Source organism: Macrobrachium rosenbergii, chromosome 25 (assembly GCF_040412425.1).
Source record: "Macrobrachium rosenbergii isolate ZJJX-2024 chromosome 25, ASM4041242v1, whole genome shotgun sequence".
NCBI lineage: Eukaryota > Metazoa > Arthropoda > Malacostraca > Decapoda > Palaemonidae > Macrobrachium > Macrobrachium rosenbergii.
In genome coordinates, this window is record NC_089765.1 from 2,468,053 (window position 1) to 2,495,875 (window position 27,823).

Below are 27,823 nucleotides of genomic sequence, written 5' to 3' on the forward strand. Positions count from 1 at the left end.
GAAAAACTAATATAGTGTTACGCTGTCCTTGAATTGTTTAAAATTATTAACAGTAAAAAAAAAACTTTTCAGCCACAGTATTTATCATTATTATTAATTAAAAAGGATATTTAGTTTCTTTGTGATAACCTATGCAAGCAAATTATACTCTTTCATAAAAATACTGACCAACAATTTTAAAGAATACAAATTCAGTGCATACACACACAAGACATTGTTTCACGGTGTACTCTTTAGGGGAGATGTCGAATTCCATTAAACAATATCAATACAGGCAGTCCCTGGGTTACGCCGGACTCAGGTTATGTCGTTCTGAGTTTACATCGCTTATCAAATATACCAATAAAAAAATTGGTTCTGCATTACAGCGGATGTTCCGAGGTTACGTCGTTGTCTTATGCCATGATGGAACAGTAAAAGTACATACAGGCTTACAGCTACAACATAAGGTCAAAATTTGGAGGTTTTTGGATGCACACCACATCAGAATGCAAGTAAAATACTGTACAGTACTCCCAGAGGATTAAAGGTAAAGTTTTCATCACTTTATTTCTCATTTTTATACATTTTTATTGAGACGTTCCGGGTTACGTCGCTTTCTGGGTTACACCGTGTAACCCGGGGAATGCCTGTATACACTACGATATCACGAAAACGTTTCTAACTACCACATACATTACACCACTTAATTATAGTCTAAAAGGGATAAAAACTGATCATGAAAAACTACCTTTCATCAGTGACTGTAGGGCAACCACACAACAATATACTGACATAAAACATTCTTCAAGACAAAAAAAAAAAAAAGAAAAATCATAGCCTACTGCACTTTAATTAAACTACAAGATTTCATCAAGTAAGAGTTACAATACAGTGGATACCTTAATGTATGCACGTTTACAACATGGCAACATGATATCAATAACAGAGGATGATAATTCGGTATGAGAAGACATTAACTGAAAAATACACCGGAATATAATCACAATAAGAACCTTACAAAAATAAGTTACTGGAAATTCATTAAGAAGGGTAATGATTTAGTTCAACATCTAGTTGGGGATTCACTTTTGTTTTCAACCCCTTTCAGAGCAATGGAGCTGTGACCTAAACGGGGAGAGTTAAAGTGTTGTTGAAAATATGAGATTTACAAAAGTCAAGACACATTACTATCGTGAAACAGTCTACCCTAAATAGTGAAAGGTTGTCGTTCAGCAAACCTTTCCTTTCTTAAAGATGACACTCTGAAACTTCTAACAAAAATTACCAGTAATACAGCGAGCAATATTTTAAGCGCAATGGATTACAAAAGCAAGCTAAAAAAATATAAGATGCAACATCATTTAAATAAAGAATACAGGTGTGTATTTATATATTATCTTATATTAAGATATTGTAAGCAAATCCACACAGTGGATATTAATCTTGAAATACACTGCCGACTGTATAGGAAAAGTCGCTGGAGACACAAGACGTAATTGGTGTTTTGTCACAGTTTTTCAAGAGATAGAGGCTACAGTTTTGCTATCAGCTTTGAAACCAACGCTTGCATCAAAGCAAAATTTAATGCAGCTCTCAGAAATGAAACTCACTTTTATGTACAACACAAAATACAGTACTCTGCAATGCTGTGACACAACTACAGATTAACATCAAGTAATAATTACAAAGTATTTCTCTAAGGTCTTCGATTTGGAAGACATTCTCTCTGGCGAGAGTGGAACAAAGATTACACAGAAATATTTGCAGCTGTCATGTGACAGAGGGATACAGAAATTAAAAAAGGAATATAAAACTCACTTAAAAATGCATGACCAGAAACTAGTTCAAAGAAAGCAAAATCATGAGAACAGTACAGTATTGCTAGAGTTTCAGGGGCAATGATATGCTGCTAAAATAATGGCACAAACCTTTCTCTCTACTCTTTATAAGGAGGGGTCTTATACTTAATGTTAAAAAATTGAGTAATCCGTAAGAACAAACTAAAACTTTACTCTATTTCCATTAGAAGTTAGATAAGAGTTTTCCAGATAATATTTCATGTCTCGAGATAATCTGAACAAAGAATCTAAGCGAAAATCAGCCTAGAGCAATACAGCCGGTATCAAGAAACTTTTTTATACTGTACTCGGTAGCTGCGGTCCCATTTGAAGGTATGGTTCCTTTACTGGGAGAACATTACAGAATCACGTTACTGCTGAATGCGACTTCAGTTCCTGAATATAATGCTTTTGTGTAAGTGACACCTTTTTATTCCAACTTGAAATACAATGCTCTAGTCACCTCTTATTCTACCTTAAAATAAAATGCTTTTGTATACGTGAAATGCTTCTTATTCTAATTTGTTTTTGTGACGTACTTCTTATTCTAATAATGGTTTACATGGTAGTTAATTTTTTATTTTTTCAATATGATCACAGTAATTCACACTGTGACCACTTCTGCAAAATATGCTCTAAGAAAACCTATAAGCACATTTGTGTAATTTTAGAACTCGAGTTGCCCTTAAAATGGCCATGTAGTGATTGCTAACTTAAGTTTTCTAGTATTCATCTACGACTCAGCAGAAATCTAACTGGCAAATGCATGGATATCTAGTCCCTACAGAAGTTGCGTGTTAGCCATAGTTAATCCATATGGGGGTCACCCACACCATTAAACTGAAGACTTCTCATCCATTCCTATAGCTCTCCTTTCACGTAGCTGTTCCACCTCTTAAACCTTTCCTTGCTCAAATTTCCACCTCTCACTTAAAAACAAATCCTTTGGACAGGCCCTGTGAGAGTATATGTGACTCAGTTGCCTCATTAAACTTACAATAATAACAAACTTAATTGTGGAAACATTTTGAGGGCAATCAATTCAAGGGTGGTGCCACTAGTAAATTACAGTAAAGAAAAGAAGGAAGAGCAATGCAAAGGATGAAGGAACGTATCAATACAGAGAGAAGAGCACTTTGGCAGTACCTCAAGCAGAGTGAGCTGCTGATAACAGCTTGGAATTAAAAGCTCATCTGGGACAATGAGCCAGAAAAGTACCAAAGGAAAGAGAAGCGGGAAAACAACTATATGCGTGGCCAGTACCAGAGGTAGACGCAGAATGTAGCTAGAGAGTGGCAGTTGGCAATGTCTGACTAGGGTTGGGCTCAAAACAGAGACAGAAGGCGCAGTATCACGTAAGTGCCATGGTGTGAACAGAATATGACGACCATCAAAAACATCATAAGTGAAGCCCAGCATTAGGTCAAAATGAATACAAGAGAAGGCATGACCCAATTGTAACTAGATATATACTGAAAAGCGTTGGAAAACGAAAAACTCAGGGTACTCTGGGATTACTGTGTAAAGACTGATCATGTATTGCTGGCTCAGAGCCCAGACCTAATCCTGGTAAATAAAGAAACACCAAAGTGTCTCTGATAAATGTAGCTATAACATGGGACACATGCAATAAGGACATAAGGAAGACGAAAGACAGAAACGTACCAAGATCTAAAGCTGTAAATAACTAGACCACAGCAAGCTAAACTAGGAGCACCAGGAGTAATACAAAAGGACCTCAGGAGGAACCTGAAGAGGACTGGATGTATAAACCTGAACTGGGCTTGCTCCTGAAAAGTGCTCTGCTGGCCAAAGGAAGGATAATTATGAGAAAGTTGGAATCCTCAGGAGGCAGGTCGTGGCTAGAATCCACGCCAGGAGATGCCAGTCTAAGGTTGTGAATGAATAACCAAAGTGACCTCCTGCATCTTGTAAAATTAAGTGAAAAATTTTCCCTATGAAAGCCTGTTTTATAAAGGTAAGGTCATATATATATATATATATATATATATATATATATATATATATATATATATATATATATATATATATATATATATATATATATATATATATATATATATTAAGGGATAAAGAAGCCCCCAAGTAGAGGTTCCTAATTTGTCAAACTAACATAAATTTAAGGAACTCAAAGCACTTTTTTGTTATACAGGAACTTAAATGACCTAAAGTGGGTAGAGATATCACACATTCTTTGACAAGATTTGTCTTAACCTTTCGATGTCCACTGTTACTGTTTTCAGTCAAGCATAGTAGCAAATTAAACGTAGTTTTTAATAAGAGGAAAAAATACTTTTGTCAAACATAAGAGGTACATTACTAAGGACAATAAGAGCTTATTAGACAACAGGATTTTAAAGATAAAATCATCACTGGTACCCAGCATTATTAAGGTGAGATCTGCCATTATACACTTGACAACCTACATCTTTTTTCAGTTGCACACACACTGTACCCGTACACCCCTCTCGAGTACTGGATACAGTGACCTTGCAAGCTATGCGGCAATACATTCCTTGCTATAGTGATTCATTGAACACTATACTGGCATCACTTACATGAAGACTATACCCCGTAAAGAATGAGACTAAACTTGCCGATAATACCGTGCTTAATATATATAAATATATAAATAAATAAATGCATTATACATTTTGCAATCATTTGCAATTTATTCTCTTGATACAATGCAGTACTGTATTTCTGACTCTTTAAACAATTTGTAGCTCACTATATTACAGTATACTGCATGTTATTGTATATTATTCGCAATTCTGATTGTTCATTCAGAAGTTTGGAACAGTTGCAAATTTTGTATCCAAGGCTAAAAAGCTAAACCTGTAATATTCTACAAGTCCACTGTATATTCATTACTGTATAGTATAATGCAAATCTGAACCATTTTCCTTAAGTAAATAGCATAATAAAATTAGGCAGACATTCTACAGCTCACGTATATCCTTATCGACAAGTTTAAGTCACGGGGCCTATACACAGCAAGGTAGTTGTTTAGGACCTATACACAGCAAGGTATCTGTTACAGTATATATATATATATATATATATATATATATATATATATATATATATATATATATATATATATATATATATATATATATATATATATCCATACTTACTTATTTCTGATCAGGACACGTGGACTGAAAACCAGCACATAATTAAGCGGTAAGTTTGTTTGTTAACATTAACTCAACAAGGGCAGAAGCTATACTAGTAAATTGCTCATTAAGCCAAAACTACTGTAACGACAATTTCTTCCTGTATTAATGTAGTCTATGCGTGATATATATCAATCCTAGTTTATGTAATCATTAACCAAGTGTTCAGGAAACAATCTGGAACTGACGCCAGAATTAAAAAGGCTTAGCATCGCAAATGTAATACTCTTAAGCTCTGTATAACTGTAATATGTCATTGAAAATTTCTTACACACAATTACAAATCATGAGATAACAACCAGAGTCCAATTTACATCTTAGGTGTCCTTATTCGTTACAAATGAAAAGATAAGTTGTCTCAAGTGTAAATAAAGTTATTTACGTATGCTACTGGCGGTTGCGGTGTCCTGCCATTAACAACTGTACGTAATGTCCCGCTTAGTATTGTGCATTGATGGACCTTGCTCACGTTTAATTGTATTGATGTAGTTTTGTCAACGCTAACAATGTTTCATGATAACACTGACATTGTTTCAGTAATGTATTATCAGTGTTATCACTACATACCAGACGAAAAACTGGCACATTTTTTCGTCTAATTTACAAGGATAACCAGCTTTGTAAAAGCCTTACAAATGGCCCTATTTCTGCATATCTGTATGATCAGAGCAGTTGACACTTTTTATAAAAATGTGAATAAAAATTATGAACATTTTCAGAAAATAAATGATGTTTTACACAAGATTCAACAGTGAGTTGCTTGTATCATCGACCTCCTTCTCCTGTAAATTAGAGCTAAGTTCCTGGCAATCTTACAGGCGAAGATATTTTCTAGAAATTGCGATAAAAACTACTGACTCTACTTTACAGACTGATGTTTACCCAGAAAATAAGATACACTATTGCATCCAAGTTACATATTCTAACAGCCTCATTAGACCTTTTGACATTTTCACTAGACTTCTAATTATTGCTTTACAGATACACAGCGTATAGCTTGAGATTTCTTAGGTATATTTTTGGTAAGATATGTTTGGATTTCAACATGCTTCCTTTGTACTATTTCCCTTCTATTAATTCTGAACACTGCAGCGTGGCCAAGTATGAAATAAGAGCCCCTATTCAAGTTTTTAGCATAAGTACACCAATCAATTGTTCTTGACTATCTGTTTTACAGTCCTGTTAATACAAAAAGAATCGTAACCATTTAATGTCATTTTCTCTCAGACAGTTTACATACAGTACCCTGGGGACTAATAGCTGATCGCACCCAGACCAGCCTAGGATTCGAATGGATGAAAAGGCAAACTAAACCAACATGCAACCTCTGAACACAGTGGTTGTGAGCTACATCTATACTGTGACACGAAATGCCAAAACCCTCATAGTGAAAAAATACACACTACTGTAAATTATACCGAAGCGGATTACACACAAAAGTTATGCTGAAATTCCAGCTGCACTTCTTCACTGACCAGAGCTTTCCTCAAAATGGCTACGCCAGACACGTGGACTATTGGATAATCTAATACTCTGAGGCTAAGTTGAGCAAACAGGAGGCTATTTATTACCTAGTTCGTGATCATTCTGTCGAGTGTGTGCCTTATTTCTTTGATAGTGTGAACACGTGTGGTGAGCATCTAGATTTCTGTCCACAGTACAGTACAGTACAGTAATTCAAAACTGTAGTGAAAACTATCATGCCTCAGAGCAAAATGTTAAAATACCAATTATAGACATTCCACGTACGAAAAGCATTTATTTGTACAGATACTAAGATTCAAAATGTTTCATATTTCTATAAATTAAGGTGATACATCAAGGAACTACTGCGAGAATGCCCGCACGAACCGTAGTTTTCAACTTTATCAAACGATTTTACCATTTAGTTAATAATAATAATAATAATAATAATAATAATAATAATAATAATAATAATAATAATAATAATAATAATAATAATATATCTCTTAGGTAACTAAACATGTACGAAGCTTGCCAAATGAATAACTAAGAACAGTAAATATAATCTTCACATATTAAATGAAAAAGCGAGTCTAAACGAGCTTTTACACGAATTGCTTCCAAAGTCGAAAGAAACATTTGAATAGACAAGATACTTACTGTAAGGATTTCAAAGTAACTGAGCCGTTATTTGGTATCACAGAGAAATTACGACACGTACTGAGGACAGTATGTATTAATTCCTAAATCATTCCTCTTCGTAGGTTTCATAGCAATACAGGTGCTGTAAGCTGTTTTATAAATTTTACCGACTCAAGTTGTCGACATTTGGTTTTAGTATATCTCTTGTAGTAACAAGCCGCTTTGAAAGTTTGTACCGGACTCCTTAATTCTATGGCAAAAATGTTAAAAGTGAATATTTTCTGTCATCAACATTATGCGATATCACTGCTGCCATACGCTCTCCTGCACCTATGGAATACAGAATTAAGTGGTGATGCCACCACACCAGTTTCATCTCAAGATAACCAACACAGAAGCATAGGAAAATCACATAAAGCAACTTATTCAAACCTTACGTTTGATATATAATCCATTAATTAAAGGATATCTCAAACAAGTGAAAATTGAGCCGAAGTTACTGAAGCACAGTCGAGTTTTCTGTACAGCGTGTAATCAAGGCCACCGAAAACAGATCTATCTTTCGGTGGTCTCGGTATAATGCTGTTTGAGCCGCAGCCCAAGCATCTTTAACCACGGCCCGGTGGTGGCATGTTCTAAATCGTTGTCAGATGCACGATTATGGCTAACTTTAACCTTAAATCAAATAAAAACTACTGAGGCTAGAGGGCTGCAATTTGGCATGTTAGACGACTGGAGGGTGGATGATCGACATACTAATTTGCAGCACCCTAGCCTCAGTAGTTTTTAAGATCTAAGGGCGGATAGACAGACAAAGCCGGCACAATAGTTTTCTTTTACAGAAAACTAAAGAGAAGGATCTTATGAGCGAACAAGGAGTGGGGGAAGGGTGAAATGGATGACACACTAACCCGGGTATGTTCACATATTCCATTCCAAGCACCCCACGAGAAAAGAAAGAAACAGATGAGGTGGTAGAACCAAAATAAATAAATAAATGAACAAATAAATTAAACACTTCTAAAGACCTGGGAGGTTGTAAACGACCGCGTTCATTTTCCCGTTAAAAATTCTCGAACCTCCAGGGTAACTGCCTGACACCCGGCAAAATCGAACCATTACAGTTTCACCCAGAAGCGAACTGACCGAACAAAAGGATATCGCTCGACTGTCTTGCACATGAAACTTGTCTTGTATCGCTAAAGCGGGGAAGAAAGAAGCAATACTGTATCGCACAAAAAATGAATTTAGTAATCCACTTCATGGCATTTCATCAAATCTACTTGACCTCTTAGGGGTGAAGACCAAAACGTAGAGTATGTAAAAGAAGGATTTCTGTGTTCTGTTTAAGGGTCAGAAATTCATGAAAATCAGACACAGCTGATATCGCTTATCGAATTAAGTGAAAAGTTATATCTAACTGAGCACCACATGGAAAACTGTAAAATTATCAAGAACATATGATAACCACACTGCTTACAGTATTATGGAAATTCACCAGTGACTCATTGCTAATACTTTACAGGAAGCTTGTGAATCCTAATGACGCCTTTGTAATATGGGGACACGAATCATGATACAGAATTACCTTGTTCTTTTTGCGTAGTTGTTGATATTCAATAACGTTGTAATAGAAGACTTTTCCTTCAACAAGAAAATTCTTCATTTTTTACTTTGCCGCCGTAAATTCGTTTGTTTAATGGGGTATATTTTCATGCCACATATAAGCAAAACAACCACACGCAAAGATGTTTAAGGAACAGGACCAGAGCATACGTTAAGAAAATTGAAAGAAATTACAAAACACTTGGAATACTAACGACTGAGTTAATATGCTATTCTTGGGGGGGGGGGCAATAATTTTTTTTAACGTCTCGTAACTCATTGCTGTATTATCAGAATAATATCAGAAAAGGACAGCGAGCTGCACGGAACATATAGCTAAAAGGCTTATTCTGTACTGCACATAAAACTAAAACATTTGATGAACTTCACGACCCACGTTTTCTTTCTTACGCAGTTAAATAAAATACCACTGCTGTATTAAATCTGGATGATTTTAGGTATGAACAAACTCTCCGCTTCCTCAATATATCACACTGGAAATATAAATAAGATTTGCTTTCACTATACAGATTTCACCTATCGTTGACACGCTCGTTGCATCTCGTCAACTTCCTTAGTTTTTAGCGTTTTACGAACAGCACCTGAAATACTTACAAAATAAAGAATTTAGAAATTCTAGTACAGTTTCTTGCATTCTTTAATAAAACGGTAGCCTCCGAATATATTATTTATATGAAAAGTATATACGATTATCATTTTCGACTTAAATATATATATATATGTTTATATACACACAATTCAATTAGTCATCAAGGACTGGTAGAGTAGTGTTAGTATAGTCTTCCTCGGTCTCAAAGTATCGGAGCTTCAGAATCTCTAAAGATTCCTTACAAACCTCCTGGATACTTTCCACAGTTGTATAATTAAGAGCTCCACGCCAAGCAAACGTTGTTGCTTTTGAGTCTCGATACGTGGAGTATGTACCAGGTTTTTTCTTGGATCTCCTGGCTAAAGACGTGTGGTCTCTGACGAAGGCTGCAACACTCTTCTGGTAGGTTAAGTCGAGGAAAGACATAATCTCCCGCGCTTTCTTTTCTGGCTCTAAGCTTAAATCTTCATAACGTACGAAGAGGTACCTGTAATACACGACATGACTTTAAAAAATCAGTTTCAGAAGTTGAGAAAAATCAGTCAGGCACGTTTCGCCGAAATTTTAGGCCACTGAAAAATGAAATAACAAAGATCTAACAGGAAAAAAATGATCTAATAACTGAATTTTGAATCTATGCAAACTTGATAACTTTTATAAAACTCTAATCTTCAACAACAGTTATAAAAAAAAGTATTAAGAAAGCGGTGAGAGTGGTTTTGAAAGATACTTTCCGTGAACCAACTGAAAGGAAAATTGACCTTCTTACCTGTCAGGAAATTTTTCCTTCACCGTAGCTGATAGTTTAAGATCTGTTAAGAGGTCAGTGCACACAGTTTCAGGGTCACTGCAAGCCATTGACTTGCACCATGAGAGCTGCATGCGGGAATGCAAGGACCCACGGGGATCCCTTACCAAATGGATAACCCTTAGGTCAAGGCTCGGGTCTTGAAGTAGTTCTACCACGGGCGAGAGACCCATTCTTACTGTTTTCATGACATTAACTGGCATATATTTACACATGTTGGATATATAATCCTTGTCAAAGCACAGGGCCCGATTTCTTGCACAGGAGTTCCATAACCTTGTGTTGTGATCTAAAAGAAAAGTATTATTTCGCATATAGTTGACGTATTCATCCAGGTCACTGTAATTGCAGGTAAGAATGTTTCGAATGAGATTTGTTACTACTTCAACGAGAGGACCCTCCTGCAGGTGAAGATTTTTCAACAGATGATGCAGTGGTTCAAAGCTGAAGAATGCCCCTGGGTAAGATCTCAGAAGATCTCCTAAGAATGTTGAGCCACTGCGCCAGGTGGAGAGAATTATCACCCTCCGCACCTGAGATGGACTAACCAATTCTCCAGGTTTGAAGTCGGTATCTTTAACAGCATCCAAGAATTCCTTTCTTACTGTGTGGCGAAGTATCCTTTCACCTATGTTCTTCAGACTTTCGTAGGTCATGTGAGGATAATAATAGGAATTACTTGCTACAGGCGAAGGTTTCCTGGGAGCTGACGGTCCATTGAATGTGTCAGTTCCACCGCTGGCTTGACTTATTTGGGCTGTTTTCGAGACCACAGACACACTGGAGCTTTGGTGCTGGATTGGTGCTACTCCATCTAGCTGCTGCTGAATTTTATCAGTTTCCACCTGCTGTTGTTTCAGGCGTTGTTGTAACAACTGCTGCTCACGGATGTGGTGTTCCCGCAAAAGATTCTGCTGTTTTTGTATTTCTAATCTTTGCAACATGATTTTCTTTTGCCAGTCTTGTTTGCCATTGGCTTGTTTTTCTTGTGGTACTCCCAGTCCCTGATCTGTTTCTTGTTCTTTATTCTGGCTTTGCTTTTGAGAATCTTCTTGACCCAATTCATTTTCAACTAAAAGTATCCCTTGCTTTGCATACTCTACGCGTTCCTTTGCAGAAAGATGGACAGGGGATGATACAGTCCCTGGGGCCGAGTCTTTTTGGGTTTCACTACCAGCGTGGTGAACGGGAGGGTGCAGGTGTAACTGGGGTGGAGGGGGTGCCCCAGGTCCTGTGGCTTCTCCATCATCATTAGCAATCCGTCGACGTAAAAAACCTATTTCACCATTGCCTGTAAAAAGTACAAATAATCAGTGATAGCCTTTAAAAGTAACCATAAATAAGAAATTGTATTTTTATTTCATCAAAATACGAACGTTATTCACAACAGCACAAACAGTTTGCTTCCCAAGTAAGTGTTGGCTAAAAGTTATCCAATAATCTGGATCAAAACTTTACAGCGGTCACTGAAGCTTTTATAAATCCTTTTCTGCACCACTCGTACTATTTACATGTTAGCTACTATTACAGTCCTGTACCTGTACTACATACTATAATTTTACCTCAGTTTTTGGCCTATAATTTCTTCTGTTTCTAGCTTGTGTAAGCCTTCAGATCTAAATAGTGAACCACACGAATTGGGTGTTTAACATCACAAGTTAAAAGGTTTTTAGTTATAATCCTTATCCTAAGTGCGACCTCTTAGAATGAAGGTCCCCACAAACAATTTTCCCTTGATTTAAAATCATGAAAACATGGATTCATGCCATAAATGAAGAATTAATATTTTCACTCACGTTATGCTGGAAAATAAAAACCTTGAATAACGACATTCAGTGTCCTGTTATTTTATTTCAAGGGATTACTGTTTTCGTGTGTGTCTGCACACGCACGTGTATGTATATATATATATATATATATATATATATATATATATATATATATATATATATATATATATATATATATATGTGTGTGTGTGTGTGTGTGTGAGAGAGAGAGAGAGAGAGAAAGAGAGAGATTCATAAGATCTTCCGAATTATCCATAAAGCTCTCAGTAGTAAGCAGGCAGCATGGGAACAAAATATAAGATTTCCTAATCTTAATTATCCTTTTTTTTTGTCTACTACAAACAAACACACCCACAAATAGTCAGTTACATACAATTTCTGCTAATGTGTATGAAGAGCACCACTTGGGTAAGAATACTGTACATGTGAAGTGATAATACTAATTTCTAGTATTCCAATGAGGTAGTTGATATTGCAAATAAGGTCAATTCAAGAAAAATAAATACAGCTAAATATTGGCACTAGTGTCATATATCGGTGTCATAAGATAAAAGGAGGTAAAATATGTTGTGAAAAAGTTTCAATAACGGTAAAAGCTGTTTGTATGGTAATCCTTCAATTACCCGGATTAAAAGAGCCGAGGGCCCAACGAACATTGGTGAAATCCGGATAAGGGCAAGTAAAAAAAATCTAGGGGTGTGCAATAGAAACTCGGTACCCTTCCTCTCCTAACCTCGCCAATACCACATAACATTAAGCACGCAATATGTTTATAAAAACAACCATCTCACTTTAAACTCGAAACTTTATGCCAAATGCAATTATCTACCATTTTCCCAATATTGATAACAAAATATACTGCATAAATACTTTAAAAAAGATGAAACCCCTTCTTTTCCTCTCTTGTGAATGACATAATTCAGTTCAGTAGGAAGGTAGCCTATCTGTTTATCCACAGCCTACCATGGTTTTATGATCATGAATGCATTTTTATACAGCAACTTTCTCACTGGTTGTTACTATATTGTATTACCATACATGAGATACGAACTCTGTGGGTTAAATTACTGACCTAAGGTAGGTGTTACTTTTGCAGTAACCATTTACGTAAGTCAAATAGACTATTACAGCTGTATTTAAGATAAGGGTAATGGTAATGAAAACGACGTGTTACTCCCTGAATCCATATTTACTGTATTATCATCATGCTATCTCATCATCATAATAAGCATAAGAAAACCAATCCTAGGTCAGTTGCAGTGACTAATGTTTACCTCTCAGGATCAGCTGATTGAGCCCTCTAGTGAAAGAATTAGGTGGAAAATTTTTTAGTCGCTAAAAGAAACTAATGTATCACTGGAATTATTATTTTCATTTTTGTACATATATGTAAAATGGGTATACAGAGGTAAACTAACAAACTTTATGTTAAAGTAAAATCACTCAAAATCGCAAAACAGCTGTATCCTGATTTGTTTGTTTACGTCACACTCGACATTGTTTAAGTCAGTTCTTTGGTAAGAGGTTGATAATTATGAGAGATGTTATGAATTGTTACATAAGCCATAAGTTTGGTAATCTTGTTTGAAAGCTCAGCCTAGTACAATCTGCCGAAAATGGAATTCGTTCGGTTTGTAACGCACAAACTGTGGTTGTGTATTACATGACAAACACCCTGCGTTTATGTCTTTTAGTACACATGGCATTTCTCAGTGACGACTGTTCGAAGCAAATTCATTTTTATAATGCTGCCAAAAATGTAGTTCATCATTTTCTGTTTTATTGCAATGAATGGCTTTTCATTTCACCTCATAATATTATGGAGGAAGCTTTACTTGTGTCCGTGTTTATGTGTGTGTGTTTACATCTACAAGTGACATTTCATCAATGTTGACATCACTGTTTCTACATAGGGTGTGCATTCATGTGTGTGTGTTTCCTAGTGCGGTATCACTCTCTCTTCTGCCCTATGCATATGATTGCGGTTATCTTTTGGGTTGTAAAATTAAAAATGAGAAAATACAGTAAAACTTTAAATGAAAATAGCTTAAAATATAAATAAAAAATCATTAGCGTCACAACACAAAACATCCTCAGACATCTACTAGCCCTCTTCACCCATCCAACACTGCATCCCCACCCTCTCCCAGCCAGGGAAACTGCTCCTCAGCTCTACCTACCTTCCAAAACAACCCCTTCTCTGAGTGTTCCTCTGCACAGCCGTACTGCCCTCCTCTCCCATGGCACAAAGCCATCCGACCAACCCCTTCACCCTGGAAACTTCTTAGGCTCCCCCACCCTTCCTAAACCTTTCTCAGTCTGTTTGAGTGTAAGCAGTGTTACCAACATTTTCCTGAGGCTGTGCCAACCACTGTAGAGTGGCTTTTTCAATTTAAAAAAAAATTATTTATATCATGTATCTTTGGGGTCTTGGTCATTGGTCCGGGTGTGTCGGATAAAAGTCAAGTTCCGGATAATGGCAGTCTGGATAACTGAAGGATTATTGTATTATTACTTGCCACTAAATGGCCCCCGGATGGCAATCTAGATAACTGAAGGATTCTTGTATTATTACTTGTCACTAAATGGCCAAGAACCATTGATTCTATGATGAAACTTGTTTTTCCATTAAGGTAAGGCACATGTACATAACAACCTTCTTTGTCATACACTGGAGAATGGCATGGTAGTCATGGTCATGGAGCTGAAAAAACAAGGTGCTCCTTGAATGATGCACAATGGACATAAACATGCAATTTTGTATCCTCAATCAAGTGACTGCATAAAATAACCATAACATTATTGGCTTTCCAGGTTATACCCATGCAAAAAGATCATGTAAATATAACAAATATTAACTCAACAGTCTTAACGTGTCAACTTTTACCAACATTTTGACAATTAACAAACCCTAATACCTGTAAGAGGGAAACAGTTGTGCCTTTGGATGGCATACTGTAAGAATTGCTAAAGTTCACAGCCTGTCCCTTGGGCACTTCTTTCATTCCCTATGAACTCTTCCCAAGTAGCTGTCTAACTTCTTTAACTCTGTCATTCTTCCATTTTCATCCCACTCTTGCGACAAATCCTTCAGGCAAGCTTTGCGGAGGTTGAATGGTGACAGCGTCGGGTGGTTAAATTGTTTTATAATAACTTTAATAGTGGTATATACTCGAGAGTTTACATAAATCAGTCAATTGTTCATCAAGCGAACAAAAGGCAAGTCCAAAGAAACCTTTGGTATGAAGAAAACCGCTGTTCTCTCTGTGACGCTGCTGAAGTCTGCAGTCGTTAACTTTCTTGATCTTAAGCCCCGCAATGGTCTTGCATCGTAGTGATCTTTGCCTCTAGAGAGCCAAAGATGTCATCTTCTATGGAGAGAAAATCGATAATACCATTTTTATCTGCATTTTATGCTGCAGACTCGGACTCAGCTGTATTATGGCGAACTCTGTGTCAAAACAAAACCTGGCAGGCATTCACAACACCTTTTCTATCTCAATCATATTTTTTTGTTTTCTGTATCCATATAATGTAAAGCAAGTTATTTCCAACGTAATATGCACAGAAATACAAGGCTATATGCTTATCTTTGATCCTTAAAATATTCATGAATCAACAGCAAACACTGTTCTGTTGGTAGATGGCCTGTGAATTATGCTGGGAGAAACCTTTTCCACGTATAGGATAGTAAATACACACAACACATCCGCAATTGACGTTTGATGTTTCAGGGTAAGAGGCTGTATATTACAGAAGCACAGGCAATGTCCAGAAATAGCCTCTTCGGGAAGTACTTCTCGAAAAAAGTAAGAGTACACTTGATAAAGTCAAAATTTCTTTTACCATCAAAGACATGTGGAAGAGAAAATAAAATTCTTTTGTAAAATCGAAGTTTAAAACTTAATGGATGGTCATTCAAGATTCCTTGTACCTGGGGTTATCAAAACCTCCACTGTTATGTTAAATGCAGATTTCAATCGGCTCACCCTGAGAAAAACTCTTCATTTCAGAAAAGAATCAGGAGAGCTACTGTGCATTCCAGAGGCTATGACATAGTGTTCTTCGTAACAACTTTTAAATCGACTTAGGGATTTCCATTCCACTAAAACACTGAGTGTTTAAAATTTCTTCCTAATTTTCGGAAGTACTGTGTATTGCCATATGTGTTTCATTAACTTTTTCACTTAAGAAAATGAGGTTAAAGCTGAGCTTAGCCACCTAACCATCTGCAAAAGTGGTAACTTTTATCAGTGACGTCGGTATAGCATATCCTCCACTATACCTTTTCAAATGATTGTTTGACTTACAGTTAAATGTCATTTTACCTATCCTAGCCATGCAAAATTTTAAAAAACAAATCAATATATTGTATGATAATATATAATTTCTTTTTTAAATAACTAGGTAAAGGGGATGGCTCTGCATCACAGATACGTCATAAAGCACCATTTGTTCGAAATGGTCTGAGGAAAGGCAAGAAGTTGGTCTTTTTTCTAAGAGTAAACGGCTTAATTAAGCACATCTGCCAATTCGGTGTACTACGATAAAATAGGACTATGTCAGAAACAGAGTGCTTTAGTAGCATGGAAATCTATACATCGGTTTAAAAGCTGTTTGCGAAAAACACTATTTCATGGCCTCTGGAATGCATAGTAGATAACAGGCACAGAAACATACCCAGGGAGAGTTCTTTTGCATGCAACTTAACCCTTAGTGGACGGATTGAGCTCCAGTGTGAAGTAAAACAGGTTTGGGGAGGCGGACGGATTGAGCTTGAGTGTGAAGCAGAATTACGCACCACCGTTATGGTAATAATGATTCGAAACAAAGGTGCCAATACTTCTATATGCTATAAATTCACTAATGGCAACTTTTATACAGACGTGAGAGTTAGGCCAGTATCAGTAATGCTTGTGACTTCAAGGGGGAAGGTACTGCATCTCTTTCTCTCACATGAGTGTTTTTGTAAATTTGCTTGTAAATATACGAAGGGCTTGCTGTTGTTTTTTGTTTTTGTCTTTTACGATAGTATGTCCGTTGTAAATGTAATTTTACAAAGAAAATTGCAAAGAAATATTAGAAAAAGCATGTAAAAGTAAAAAAAAAGTTACTGAATCTTCCTTCTCATAAATTTACGTGGATATTTTACAACAAATATGCAAAAAATTTGTTACTAGTTTTATTTCTTATCTGTTTTGATATTGTGTGAGCAGTAATAATAATTTTGCAAAATCCAAAAAACTCATTTATTAGAAAAAACATATATAAGTTGGTAAAATTTACGATTATCTTTAGGGAAAATTTTTTAGAATTTTTTTATTTACACAGTGTGAATGTATGTATCATTCTCTTTCCATTGATGTGATTTTTTTTTTTTATTTTGCCGACCTCAAAGTTTCCCCAGCCTGGGGTGCTGCACATTGATAAATTATGCCGTCCCTTAAGGGTTAAACAGTTCAGTGAAATGATGTGTAAAAAAAAGAAATAAAAAAAACTGAGATTTATGGAACAATTGCAAGAAATTCCACTGAAGACCCCGATGGAAATTTTAAAAATCATAATACAATAAGATACATCATATGGAACAGCTCACGTAGGAAGTCAGCGGATCACAGACACCCAAGTCTTAAGTCTTCTAGAAAACAGACACATTATGTATAATATATATATATATACATATACATATATACAATATATATATACATACATATATATATATATATATATATATATATATATATATATATATATATATATATATATATATATATATATATATATATATAATATATAATATATAATATATAATATATATATATATATATATATATATATATATATATATATATATATATATATATATATATATATATATATATATATATATATATATATATATATATATATATATATATATATATATATATATATAATATATAATATATAATATATAATATATAATATATATATATATATATATATATATATATATATATATATATATATATATATATATATATTATTATGATTAGCAAGAACTCACTAGCAAATTGCCTCCCCCTCTTTTTGTTGTTGTTGTTTGTTCTGTTGTTTTCATTTACTGCTAGCGGCTCGATTGATAGACACATCTGTCTAAGCAGATCTTTCTTCGAGGCAAAAGTGATCTCTGTCTGGTTGTTTTCTTACAGGCACAACTACCCCTGCGGGCATCAGCTGGACATGACTCAACCCCCCCTATGTGTTGGACGTGCCCCCTGCCCATAGGAGGAGATAAAAGCAGAAAACACGAGGCCTCTCGCACACACGTGCGCTGGACTGGTGGGAGTAAGGACCAAGCCACCTGCCCTTGGCAGTGCCCTTAGCTAATCACGTGGCCCTTTTCAAAGTATACTTTCTCCTCGTGCCCTTCGACTGCAAGCCACGTGCTCGCTCCACCGTTGACCTGCCGGATGCCCACATGCCATTGCCCAGCCCTTCGTGAAATTCCTACGCATTGCCCTTTTACGTGAAGCCCCCACATCCTAACACGTGAAGAAACTCGCCCTCGGAAATCGCAAGTCATCCACGGACCCCTTTTCTACGCTGGAACCTGTCTTACGGTAATGTGCCCTGGAAGACCTCCATTCAGTCACGCTTTTGTCTCGTAATGTTTACTTAAATAGTGAGCCAGTAATCACCGAATCTCTTGTCAAATGTCCGTGCTCTTCGAGTGTCGGCAGTGCTAAGCTATCATTAATATATCGTGGAAGCCCTTTGGCACCCTCAGTGCAGCTTTTGTCTATTTTCATTACTGGCGTATAATGTGCATGTCTCTCATTTCAGAGGGAAGCTTCTTGGACTGTGTCTGGAATCCCCCAGTTTCATTCATCCCGTAGGAATCCCCTTCAGGATCAATAATCTACTTGCGTTCCTCTTTCCCGTACTAATGTCATTTATGTAAATACACTCCTTTAAATTTGCCCACGTGTTTTACGTAATATTTCCCTCAGTAACAAGAGCCCTACGCTCATATGAAATTCCCCCTTGTTTTCCTCTTTTTACGTTTTCCTGGACCCATGAAGTCAGAATCACAAGGCTAAAATACCTTAAATTATTGCTACCTGTCTCACAGAGAATATTTCAAACTAAATCGCCAGGAAAAATGTAAAAATGGCGACCTGGCCATAGATCTCGTTTTGCAGTTGCAGTTCCCCTAGTGTTGCTTTATTGCATTTGCAACTTGCCAGATCAGCTATTAGCAAAGCTAAGCTGGGTACTAGACAACTACGAACCTTTTGTGTAAAACCAGCACACAGATCCGGAAATTCCACGTAAGTAATGTGTTTATCTTAGCAAAACCTTTTTACAATCGTGACTGTTCCTAGGAATTAGAAATAGGGATGCATGTATTCACTGAGAGAAAAGAATCGCCGTATTAGATTCATTAATGCATGCCTTTCAGGATAGGTAGTGAGGAAATAACCAGTGCTAACCATCCTTTGCTTCGAGGAATGGTGCGAAATTCCTCTGTGTTAAAATCCTTGCCATATTCTTTGCTTCGAGGAATAGTGCGAAAGAAATTCCTCTGTGATAGCTTTTACTTCGCATTTCGGATTAGCGAACTGTTATTTAGGCGCGAATAAATTCCCACGTGGGACAAGACGAAGTCAGCTTGCATTGCTGAAATTCTCTCAGTGTAGTTAGAATTCGAGTTAGGTGTTAGGAAAGCGAAATTTAAACTCCGCTTATAGGGAAAATTACTAGGTCGTTTTACGGTTATCATCTCATCCCGGGAAATTCCCCGGAATCCCAGACGGTCTATAAATAGACGGGTCCATTCACACAGAATCTAAAAATAACTCCGGTGTTGGTCAGATGTCCTGCAACCCCCACCCCCGCCCATGCCCGCGTGTGTAGCATTTTTTTTTTCCATTCATTTCTCAGCAAATATTTTTCTTTGGGTTTTCCCGTTAGTAATTTCTAAGTCCTAAGGGACGAATCGTATTTCCAAGTCCTCAGAGACTCCTCCTAAAATTCCACACCGCACGTGGCGAGAATTCCTCAACCAAAATTCCCAGTCCTCAGGGGCTCCTAAAATTCTACGTCGCACGTGGCGAGAATTCCTCCAAATTCCTTAATTCCAAGTCCTAAGAGACTCCTAAGATTCTATGTCGCACGTGGCGAGAATTCATCAACCAAAATTCCAAGTCCTCAGAGACTCCTAAAATTCTACGTCGCACGTGGCGAGAATTTCTCCAATTCCAGTCCTCAGAGAATTCCTCAACCAAAATTCCCAGTCCTCAGGGACTCCTACTAAAATTCTACGTCGCACGTGGCGAGAATTTCTCATTCCTGCGGGAACCCAAAATTAAGTCCTTTTGAGACATTATATAGTGTAGTTCACACACATCTAAGCCCTTACGTGACTGATCATTCTAGTTCTTTAGAGCAACTCCTTAACTTCACGCTACAGCCGGCCAAGTCCGAGCGTGACAAAATCCAACTACGTCTTCCGAGACGCATATTAAAATTCGTTCGCCAAGAACAACCACGTCTTTCCGAGACATATCAAATTTTAACAAAAGTCTCCTAAGACTTACTAATCAACTGTCTTATTCAGACAGATCCATTCTCCTGCAGTCTGAACAATTGAGTGTTTCAGATTCCTGCAATTGAGTCTTTTCAGACAACCTGAGTCTTTTCAGACCTACCATATAACCATTATTTCAAGATGGCTAATACCAGAGCCCAACAAAACGAGGATTTCAAATTCTACATGTCCGCTGGGAAGGACATGGGACTATCGGGGCAAGATCTGAGAGCATGGGTTCAAGAGTGAGTGGAGGATGCCAAGGCGGAGAGAGAGAGAGAACGTGCGGAGAGAGAGAGAGAAAGAGTTGCCCAAGAGCAACGAGAGGAGAGAGAACGTGCGGAGAGAGAGAGAGAACGTGAAGAGAGAGAGAGAGAGAACGTGAGGAGAGAGAGAGAGAAAGAATTGCCCAAGAGGCGGAGAGAGAGAGAGAACGCGCCCATGAGCTCCAGGTGCTAGAACGACAGCACGCCACCCCCCCGCCCCCTGCAGCGGGAATGAGTGCCCTCAGCCAAGCTCACTCATTCATGCCAAAATGGACAGAGTCCGAACCCGAAGTATGGCTTGAAAGGGCTGAACGAGTCCTGGAGTGCTGCGATCTCTCCCCCGCGGAACTCTCCCTTGTTCTCACTAAATTCCTGGGCGGAAAGGCCCTCGTTGCCTACCACGCCCTTCCAGCAGACGATAGGGGAAACTGGGAAGCCGTGACGCCAAGCAGTTCGAAGGCGTGCGAGATTACCTGAGCGGTGGAGAGACGTTGGAGAGAGCAGCCCAGAGAAGCAGGCCAGACTTGGTCCAATTGGGCGTACCATTGAGCGGGCATTAACAAAATGGCTCGATTCGAAGGAGCCACTAACACCGCCGAGGTACTCGAGCGGTTTAAGTTCGAGCATTTCCTGCGCTACGCCCCTCCTGCCCTCGCCACTCATATAGTGGAAAAAGCCCCAGCAACACTCACCGAGTGTTGCCGAATAGCAGACATGTGGGAAACTCACCACCCTCGAGAAGGATCCATGGGGCAGAAGATAAATCCCCCGTCCCTCCTCGGAGGATCAAATTTCCACAAAAATGGGAACTCGGGCAAACCCCTAACTTGCCATTATTGCAAGAAAATGGGGCATTCCTCCGAACAGTGCCGGAGCAAGAAACCGGCTCCTCTCTCTCCCGGAAAACCGCCAAATAACTCGCCTGCGCCCTCCACAGGGGCAGCGCAGAAAGACTTCAGCCAGACCTTTTGCACGGCGTGCAAGGTTTATGGCCATTCTCCCGCATGGGCGAAATGCCCACGCAATAATAAATCAAATACTCCCACCGTCGCCTTGGCCGTCACAGATCCCACGTCATTAGGCCCTCCCGCCGAAGGGCCCGTATACGTGACTCCTCCACGAGGTAGCCACCACGCGCGCCGAGTCACTGCATTCCAGGACTCGGGCGCGCAAATCTCCCTCATCCGAAGGGACAGAGTTCCCTACGGAGCTATCGTCAATAGATGAAAACTCGTCACGATCGAGGGAATAAATCAATTTAAAATGATACTCCCTATGGTCCAATTGAGAGTCACAAGACCTCACCAATCCAAAATTTGCAATCTTGCAGTAGCAAGCCATCTCCCCGGAGGCTATGACGTCATCCTAGGACAGGACTTTCAGTCCCCACAGAAATCACGACAATCTAGGGGTCCACATTCCCTGAATTATTCCTCGGGCGCGAGTAATCCTCCCCCGCTTCTCCCTCAGTCAAGACTGGCGCCCCCTGGGTACCAGGAGGACGTGCAATCCCTACCAGTGGCCCCCTCGATCGGTTCCCGATCCAATTCCAGTGCCCGGCCCTGCCTCAGTGCCAGTGCCAGGGCCCCAATCAGATCTCCCTTCCGGAGATGCCAAATTCCTGCTGGTGCCACTTGCATGCCCCGAGCAGTGCCAAGCTTCGTCCGTCCTGACCGACGAGCCCAAGAAACCTCTGGTAGTGCCTGACTCTGCCCTAGTGCCAGCGCCAGAGCACTACTCCGATCTCCATTCACGGGATCCAACTCAGGACCCCCTCTCTTCCCCTGGCCTGGCACCGCTACCAGCCTCGGTAAGAGAGACGGTTCCTCTCGACCACCGCGGAAGCTCACCTGCAGGTGCGGCCTCGCAACCCGTGCCTGAGCTGGTCATCGTTACCTGCGAGCCTCTGACACCACCCCCGACCGCCTCCTCTCTGCCTCAGTCCGTCGCCAACGCAATTGCAAGTCAGGATTCTGCCATATCTCACTTGGCCGATGAACTACAAGAGCCGCGACGGATCATGGTAGAACCAGCACGGAAAACTCCTGCGTCAGCTGTCGCAACAGCAGGCCCAGGTGGCACTCCGTGCCGCCCTCCGGTCTCGGGCCCTCCGCTTCCCCGGCCGAGGACGACTGTCCCCTTAAGAAAGGTTCGAGGCGAAATTACCACGGGCGTGGGAATTTCCAGGTAATTTACAAAGAGCTCTAGAGCTCCCCTGGCACCTGTGCCACCATTTCATTTTTCGAAGGTCTTGGCACCTCTAATCCAGAAGGGGCTGTCAGACCCTCCGCTATCTTCTTCCGTTCCTCAGGAACTTCTATCTCTTATCATCCTCTATTAATCTTCCTTAAATTATCACCACAAGAGGCAATTAAGTATGGGATACCATTCCCCACACAATGTATAATTCATTGAGAATAACAGAGTGAGAAGTGGCACGCCCTTGCGCCCATACCTTGGCACCGGGCGTGCGTGTCAGCTCTTCCTGAAGGAGTCGCGCCCTTCGGGTGCACTTTTCTCGCCCTGGGACTGAAGTGATAGTCCGGGCCGTAATTTATAGGCGAAGGATGGTAAATTCCCGCCTAACACAATAAAACCCTCACTCTTTTTCCCTTAGCTCTTCTGCCAATATCATTTGCTCTCTTTTAGTTATTTATTTATCTTTCTTTTAAAGAATCGCGAGTCTTAGACTCTTGCCTTGTGATTTAAATGCCCCTTTCGTAAGCTCCGAGAGACGTGTTCCGCCTTTCATATGCGGTCATGTTTCCATTCGTAACATCTTGTTAATTTTCCTTTTGTTATAATTATTCCTTTTTCCCCTCCCTTCCTTCTAAGAACTCTGTTTGTCCTAGACCCCACATCTTTTGTCTGCCCACCCCGTCATAACATTGAGTACTCGAGTGGGCAGTGGACGCATAAAATTAGCGTAGTTTAAGGTTAGCGAATTAAAGCTCGCGAATACTCTCGCCCGCATACGACTGTCAAAATCCCTGTGTGCGGGTCGCCCATCAGCTCGCGTTGAACTATATAGCTAAGCAAAGCACGTTAACACGAAGATAAATTACCAATGCGAATATGTATAGTCATTACAATATCGCGTAAAGGGGATGTCATTTACAAAAATAAACAGTTTTCATTTATACAGCCTCTTCAAGGCAGACTGTACTAACCGCATGCATTTTATCTAAAATTAAGTAACCATGTATTTTAATTCTTGAACAATAACCTTTCTTTTCATTTGTTTGCCATGGCCTCATATACTTAGTCTTCTAATCCTAATTAATTAACATTGTTCGAGTCACTTTATAAAGTTATCAATGGTTAACCAAATCTAAAGTAATTACTCTTTTGCAAGTGTTTAAATCACCTTGCGTCCTGTTAAAAGAAATTTGTCCCAATGTGTTATTAAAAGTAATGTCACAGCTTCATAAATCCCTTAGTAGTAAAGTTCATTACAAGGCAGAATGTAGAGTAACGTAAAGCATTTGCCGCTCATTCTTGCATATCGATGTACACACCCGAGGAAGGTGTGTACATCATCTTGTATGGGGAGGTATTATGATTAGCAAGAACTCGCTAGCAAATTGCCTCCCCCTCTTTTGTTGTTGTTGTTTGTTCTGTTGTTTTCATTTACTGCTAGCGGCTCGATCGATAGACACATCTGTCTATCGAGACTTCGCACGGTCAGAATACAAGGGTTTAAAATGGATTAAGGCCACTCCCTTTAAGCAGATCTTTCTTCAAGGCAAAAGTGATCTCTGTCTGGTCGTTTTCTTACGGGCACAACTACCCCTGCGGGCATCAGCTGGACATGACTCAACCCCTATGTGTTGGACGTGGCCCCTGCCCATAGGAGGAGATAAAAGCAGAAAACACGAGGTCTCGCACACACGCGCTGGACTGGAAGGAGTGAGGACCACGTCCCACCTGCCCTTGGCAGTGCCCTTAGCTAACCACATGGCCCTTTTCAAAGTATACTTTTCCTCGTGCCCTTCGACTGCAAGCCACGTGCTCGCTCCACCGTTGACCTGCCGGATACCCACATGCCATTGCCCGGCCCTTCGTGAAATCCCCACGCATTGCCCTTTACGTGAAGCCCCGCATCCTAACACGTGGAAGAAACTCGCCCTCGGAAATCGCAAGTCATCCACGGACCCCTTTTCGCGCTGGAACCTGTCTTACGGTAATGTGCCCTGGAAGACCTCCATTTAGTCACACTTTTGTCTCGTAATATTTACTTAAATAGTGAGCCAGTAATCACCGAATCTCTTGTCAAATGTCCGTGCTCTTCGAGTGTCGGCAGTGCTAAGCTATCATTAATATATCGTGGAAGCCCTTTGGCACCCTCAGTGCAGCTTCGAATTCATTATCCTTTTGTCTATTTTCATTACTGGCGTATAATGTGCATATCTCTCATTTCAGAGGGACCCTATTTCGTGGAAGCTTCTTGGACTGTGTCTGGAATCCCCCAGTTTCATTCATCCCGTAGGAATCCCCTTCAGGATCAATAATCTACTTGCGTTCCTCTTTCCCGTACTAATGTCATTTATGTAAATACACTCCTTTAAATTTGCCCACGTGTTTTACGTAATATTTCCCTCAGTAACAAGAGCCCTATGCTCATATGAAATTCCCCCTTGTTTTCCTATTTTTACGTTTTCCTGGACCTACAAAGTCAGAATCACAAGGCTAAAATACCTTAAATTGTTGCTACCTGTCTCACAGAGAATATTTCAAATTAAATTGCCAGGAAAAACGAATATATATATATATATATATATATATATATATATATATATATATATATATATATATATATATATATATATATATATATATATATAAAGATAAAATCCATGAAGGAAACGGAAACACTGGAGTGCTGCAAAGGCCTTTCGACACTAGTCCTTTACTTATATATTCATCACGTTCCATATTTTCGTGATTCAGTTATACATACATATATATATATATATATATATATATATATATATATATATATATATATATATATATATATATATATATATATATATATATATTATAAGGTGTTATAATATATAAAACCATTCTACAAGTGTAATATGTATCTCTGTGGAAATTTTGATGTTTTGCTTTGCAGATTCGTCATTTGCTGTGATGATATAATTTTAAAATGTCTTTTCTTACAGATAAATTGTGTTTCATGCAATCTTAAAATGTCTTGATGTGTTTCTTCCATTTGTTTAGTATATGGTGCAGTATATAACATTGTATAATGGGAGTTACGAACTCGAATTCTTAACAGGCCGTGTTGTGGAGAGAGAGAGGGTAGATCCTTATCGCTTAGCGTTTCCCGCTATATTTACACAGTTGTTGGTGTCCAGGAAGTCGTGTTTGGAGGAAGGCAGGCCCTCTTTAGTTATCTCTGACATGAGCTGACAGCAAATCGGCAAATTGCCTCTTATGCATTTATCATGTGTGCCTAATCCATGTTTATTAGCTGTGTCTGTGCTTATTCTTTTTCGTAAACTGAGAAAGAGAGAATGGAATAGTAAGAGAGTTGAAGTTGACATGCTGACAACTGACCAAGAATTTGGTCCAAAATACCTTTTTCTGCTTAACCCTGAACAGGAAATGTCCATCATAGAGATAGGGCGCTCGAAGCTCCAGCCCTGTATGTATACCACACATGTATACCTGTATGCATAATGTATGTATACTTTATGTATCATGTATTCTGGGAGGGTTTGGAGTTAAAAGTGCAGTGCTGATCACTCAGTCACTCAGTCAGAAAAAGGGGTCCTTGGGATAAGCATCTCTCTCTCTCTCTCTCTCTCTCTCTCTCTCTCTCTCTCTCTCTCTCTCTCTCTCTCTCTCTCTCTCTCTCTCTCTATCAATAATACCATTCATATATATAAGGATGTTATACTGGCTGCTCTCATATTTGTAAAAGTTTTGTTAAATTCACCCAAGAAGTGTGTTAATTTTATAAGGGTGATCTAAGGTATTATTACTGAGCAAGCATTGTGGAAACTGTATAATGGTGTAACATGTAAAGAAAGGTAATGTGATGTTTACTGGTTTTTGTTATGTTGAGAGTTAAAAGTGATGTTCTAGGTAAAAGAGAATTATTATTTTGATAAGAGGTGAATATCTCTTATAGTGAATTCTAATGTGTCTTGCTGCTAATTATATATTATTGTGTATGTCATTGTGACTTGGCAGTGTTGTCTTTGAGAAAGTCTTAGAAAGACGTGAGTTTAACCATTTTTTTTAAAGTGAAGGTAATCTTTTGGAAGATTGATAAAATCTTTAAACATATTTTTGTCTTAGAAATGGCTGTTGGTATATTTCCATTTTTGCATATTTCATTCTTATATGTCTGTGCTATCATATTACTCTAATTTTATAATTAGTGGTTTACAAAGTTTTGTGCTGGTGATTACTTAGCATTTTGTTAATGCATACTTATTATTGAGATTTCAGAAAATATTTATATGGATTCCAGTCAGTAATATTTTTGTGAACATTTGTGTTGAGTGTAATTAATCAGGTATATGTTTAAAACTTTAGTGATAGTTAATGGTTTGAATCTTAATTAACCAAATTGCTTTCTTGATAAATTAAAGTTTTGTGAATTAAACTTGATTAAGAAATACTTAAATCTTACACTGTTATCAATTAACAGTAAATCTTTTTGAGATTGTGAACTCTGCATATAACTTTTGAACTTAGAAATAAACCTGTTTATTTAAAGTTTTAAAAGCACAGCGTTTCATTTTGACCACTAGTAATTAGAGAAATTAATGAATGTATACAAGGTAAGTGATATATATGTTTGTTCACCTGAGACATATCTGGGTGAAATAGAACCAGGGAAACAGTTATAGTGTTTGTTGAAGTGATACCCATTTTCCACTAGTCTGTTTATAACTTACTAATTGTTACCTCACCTCTAACTTGATAAAGTTACATTGATTTTCTCAAGTGATAAGTAAGTTTTATGGGATCACTGTACCTTTAGAGTATTCAGTCTTAATATATTTGTTATGAGGTTTCAA

At 38.5% G+C, this 27,823-nt stretch overlaps 1 protein-coding gene and 1 long non-coding RNA gene across 5 annotated transcripts in view; one reads left to right on the forward strand and one right to left on the reverse strand.

The window, feature by feature from the left end:
- The window catches only part of LOC136852276 (uncharacterized), a 111,262-nt gene that overhangs the window by 82,422 nt on the left and 1,017 nt on the right, over window positions 1–27,823 (forward strand). The window lies entirely within an intron of this gene.
- The window catches only part of LOC136852275 (carbohydrate sulfotransferase 3-like), a 265,399-nt gene continuing 244,516 nt past the window's right edge, over window positions 6,941–27,823 (reverse strand). For all 4 annotated transcript variants that reach the window (XM_067126756.1, XM_067126757.1, XM_067126758.1 and 1 more), the window contains 2 exons: window positions 10,114–11,443; window positions 6,941–9,831 (listed from right to left, as the gene is read on the reverse strand). In XM_067126756.1, the coding sequence (XP_066982857.1) occupies window positions 9,498–9,831; window positions 10,114–11,443 (1,664 nt within the window). In that variant the 3' untranslated portion in view covers window positions 6,941–9,497. The remainder of the gene's footprint in view (window positions 9,832–10,113; window positions 11,444–27,823) is intronic.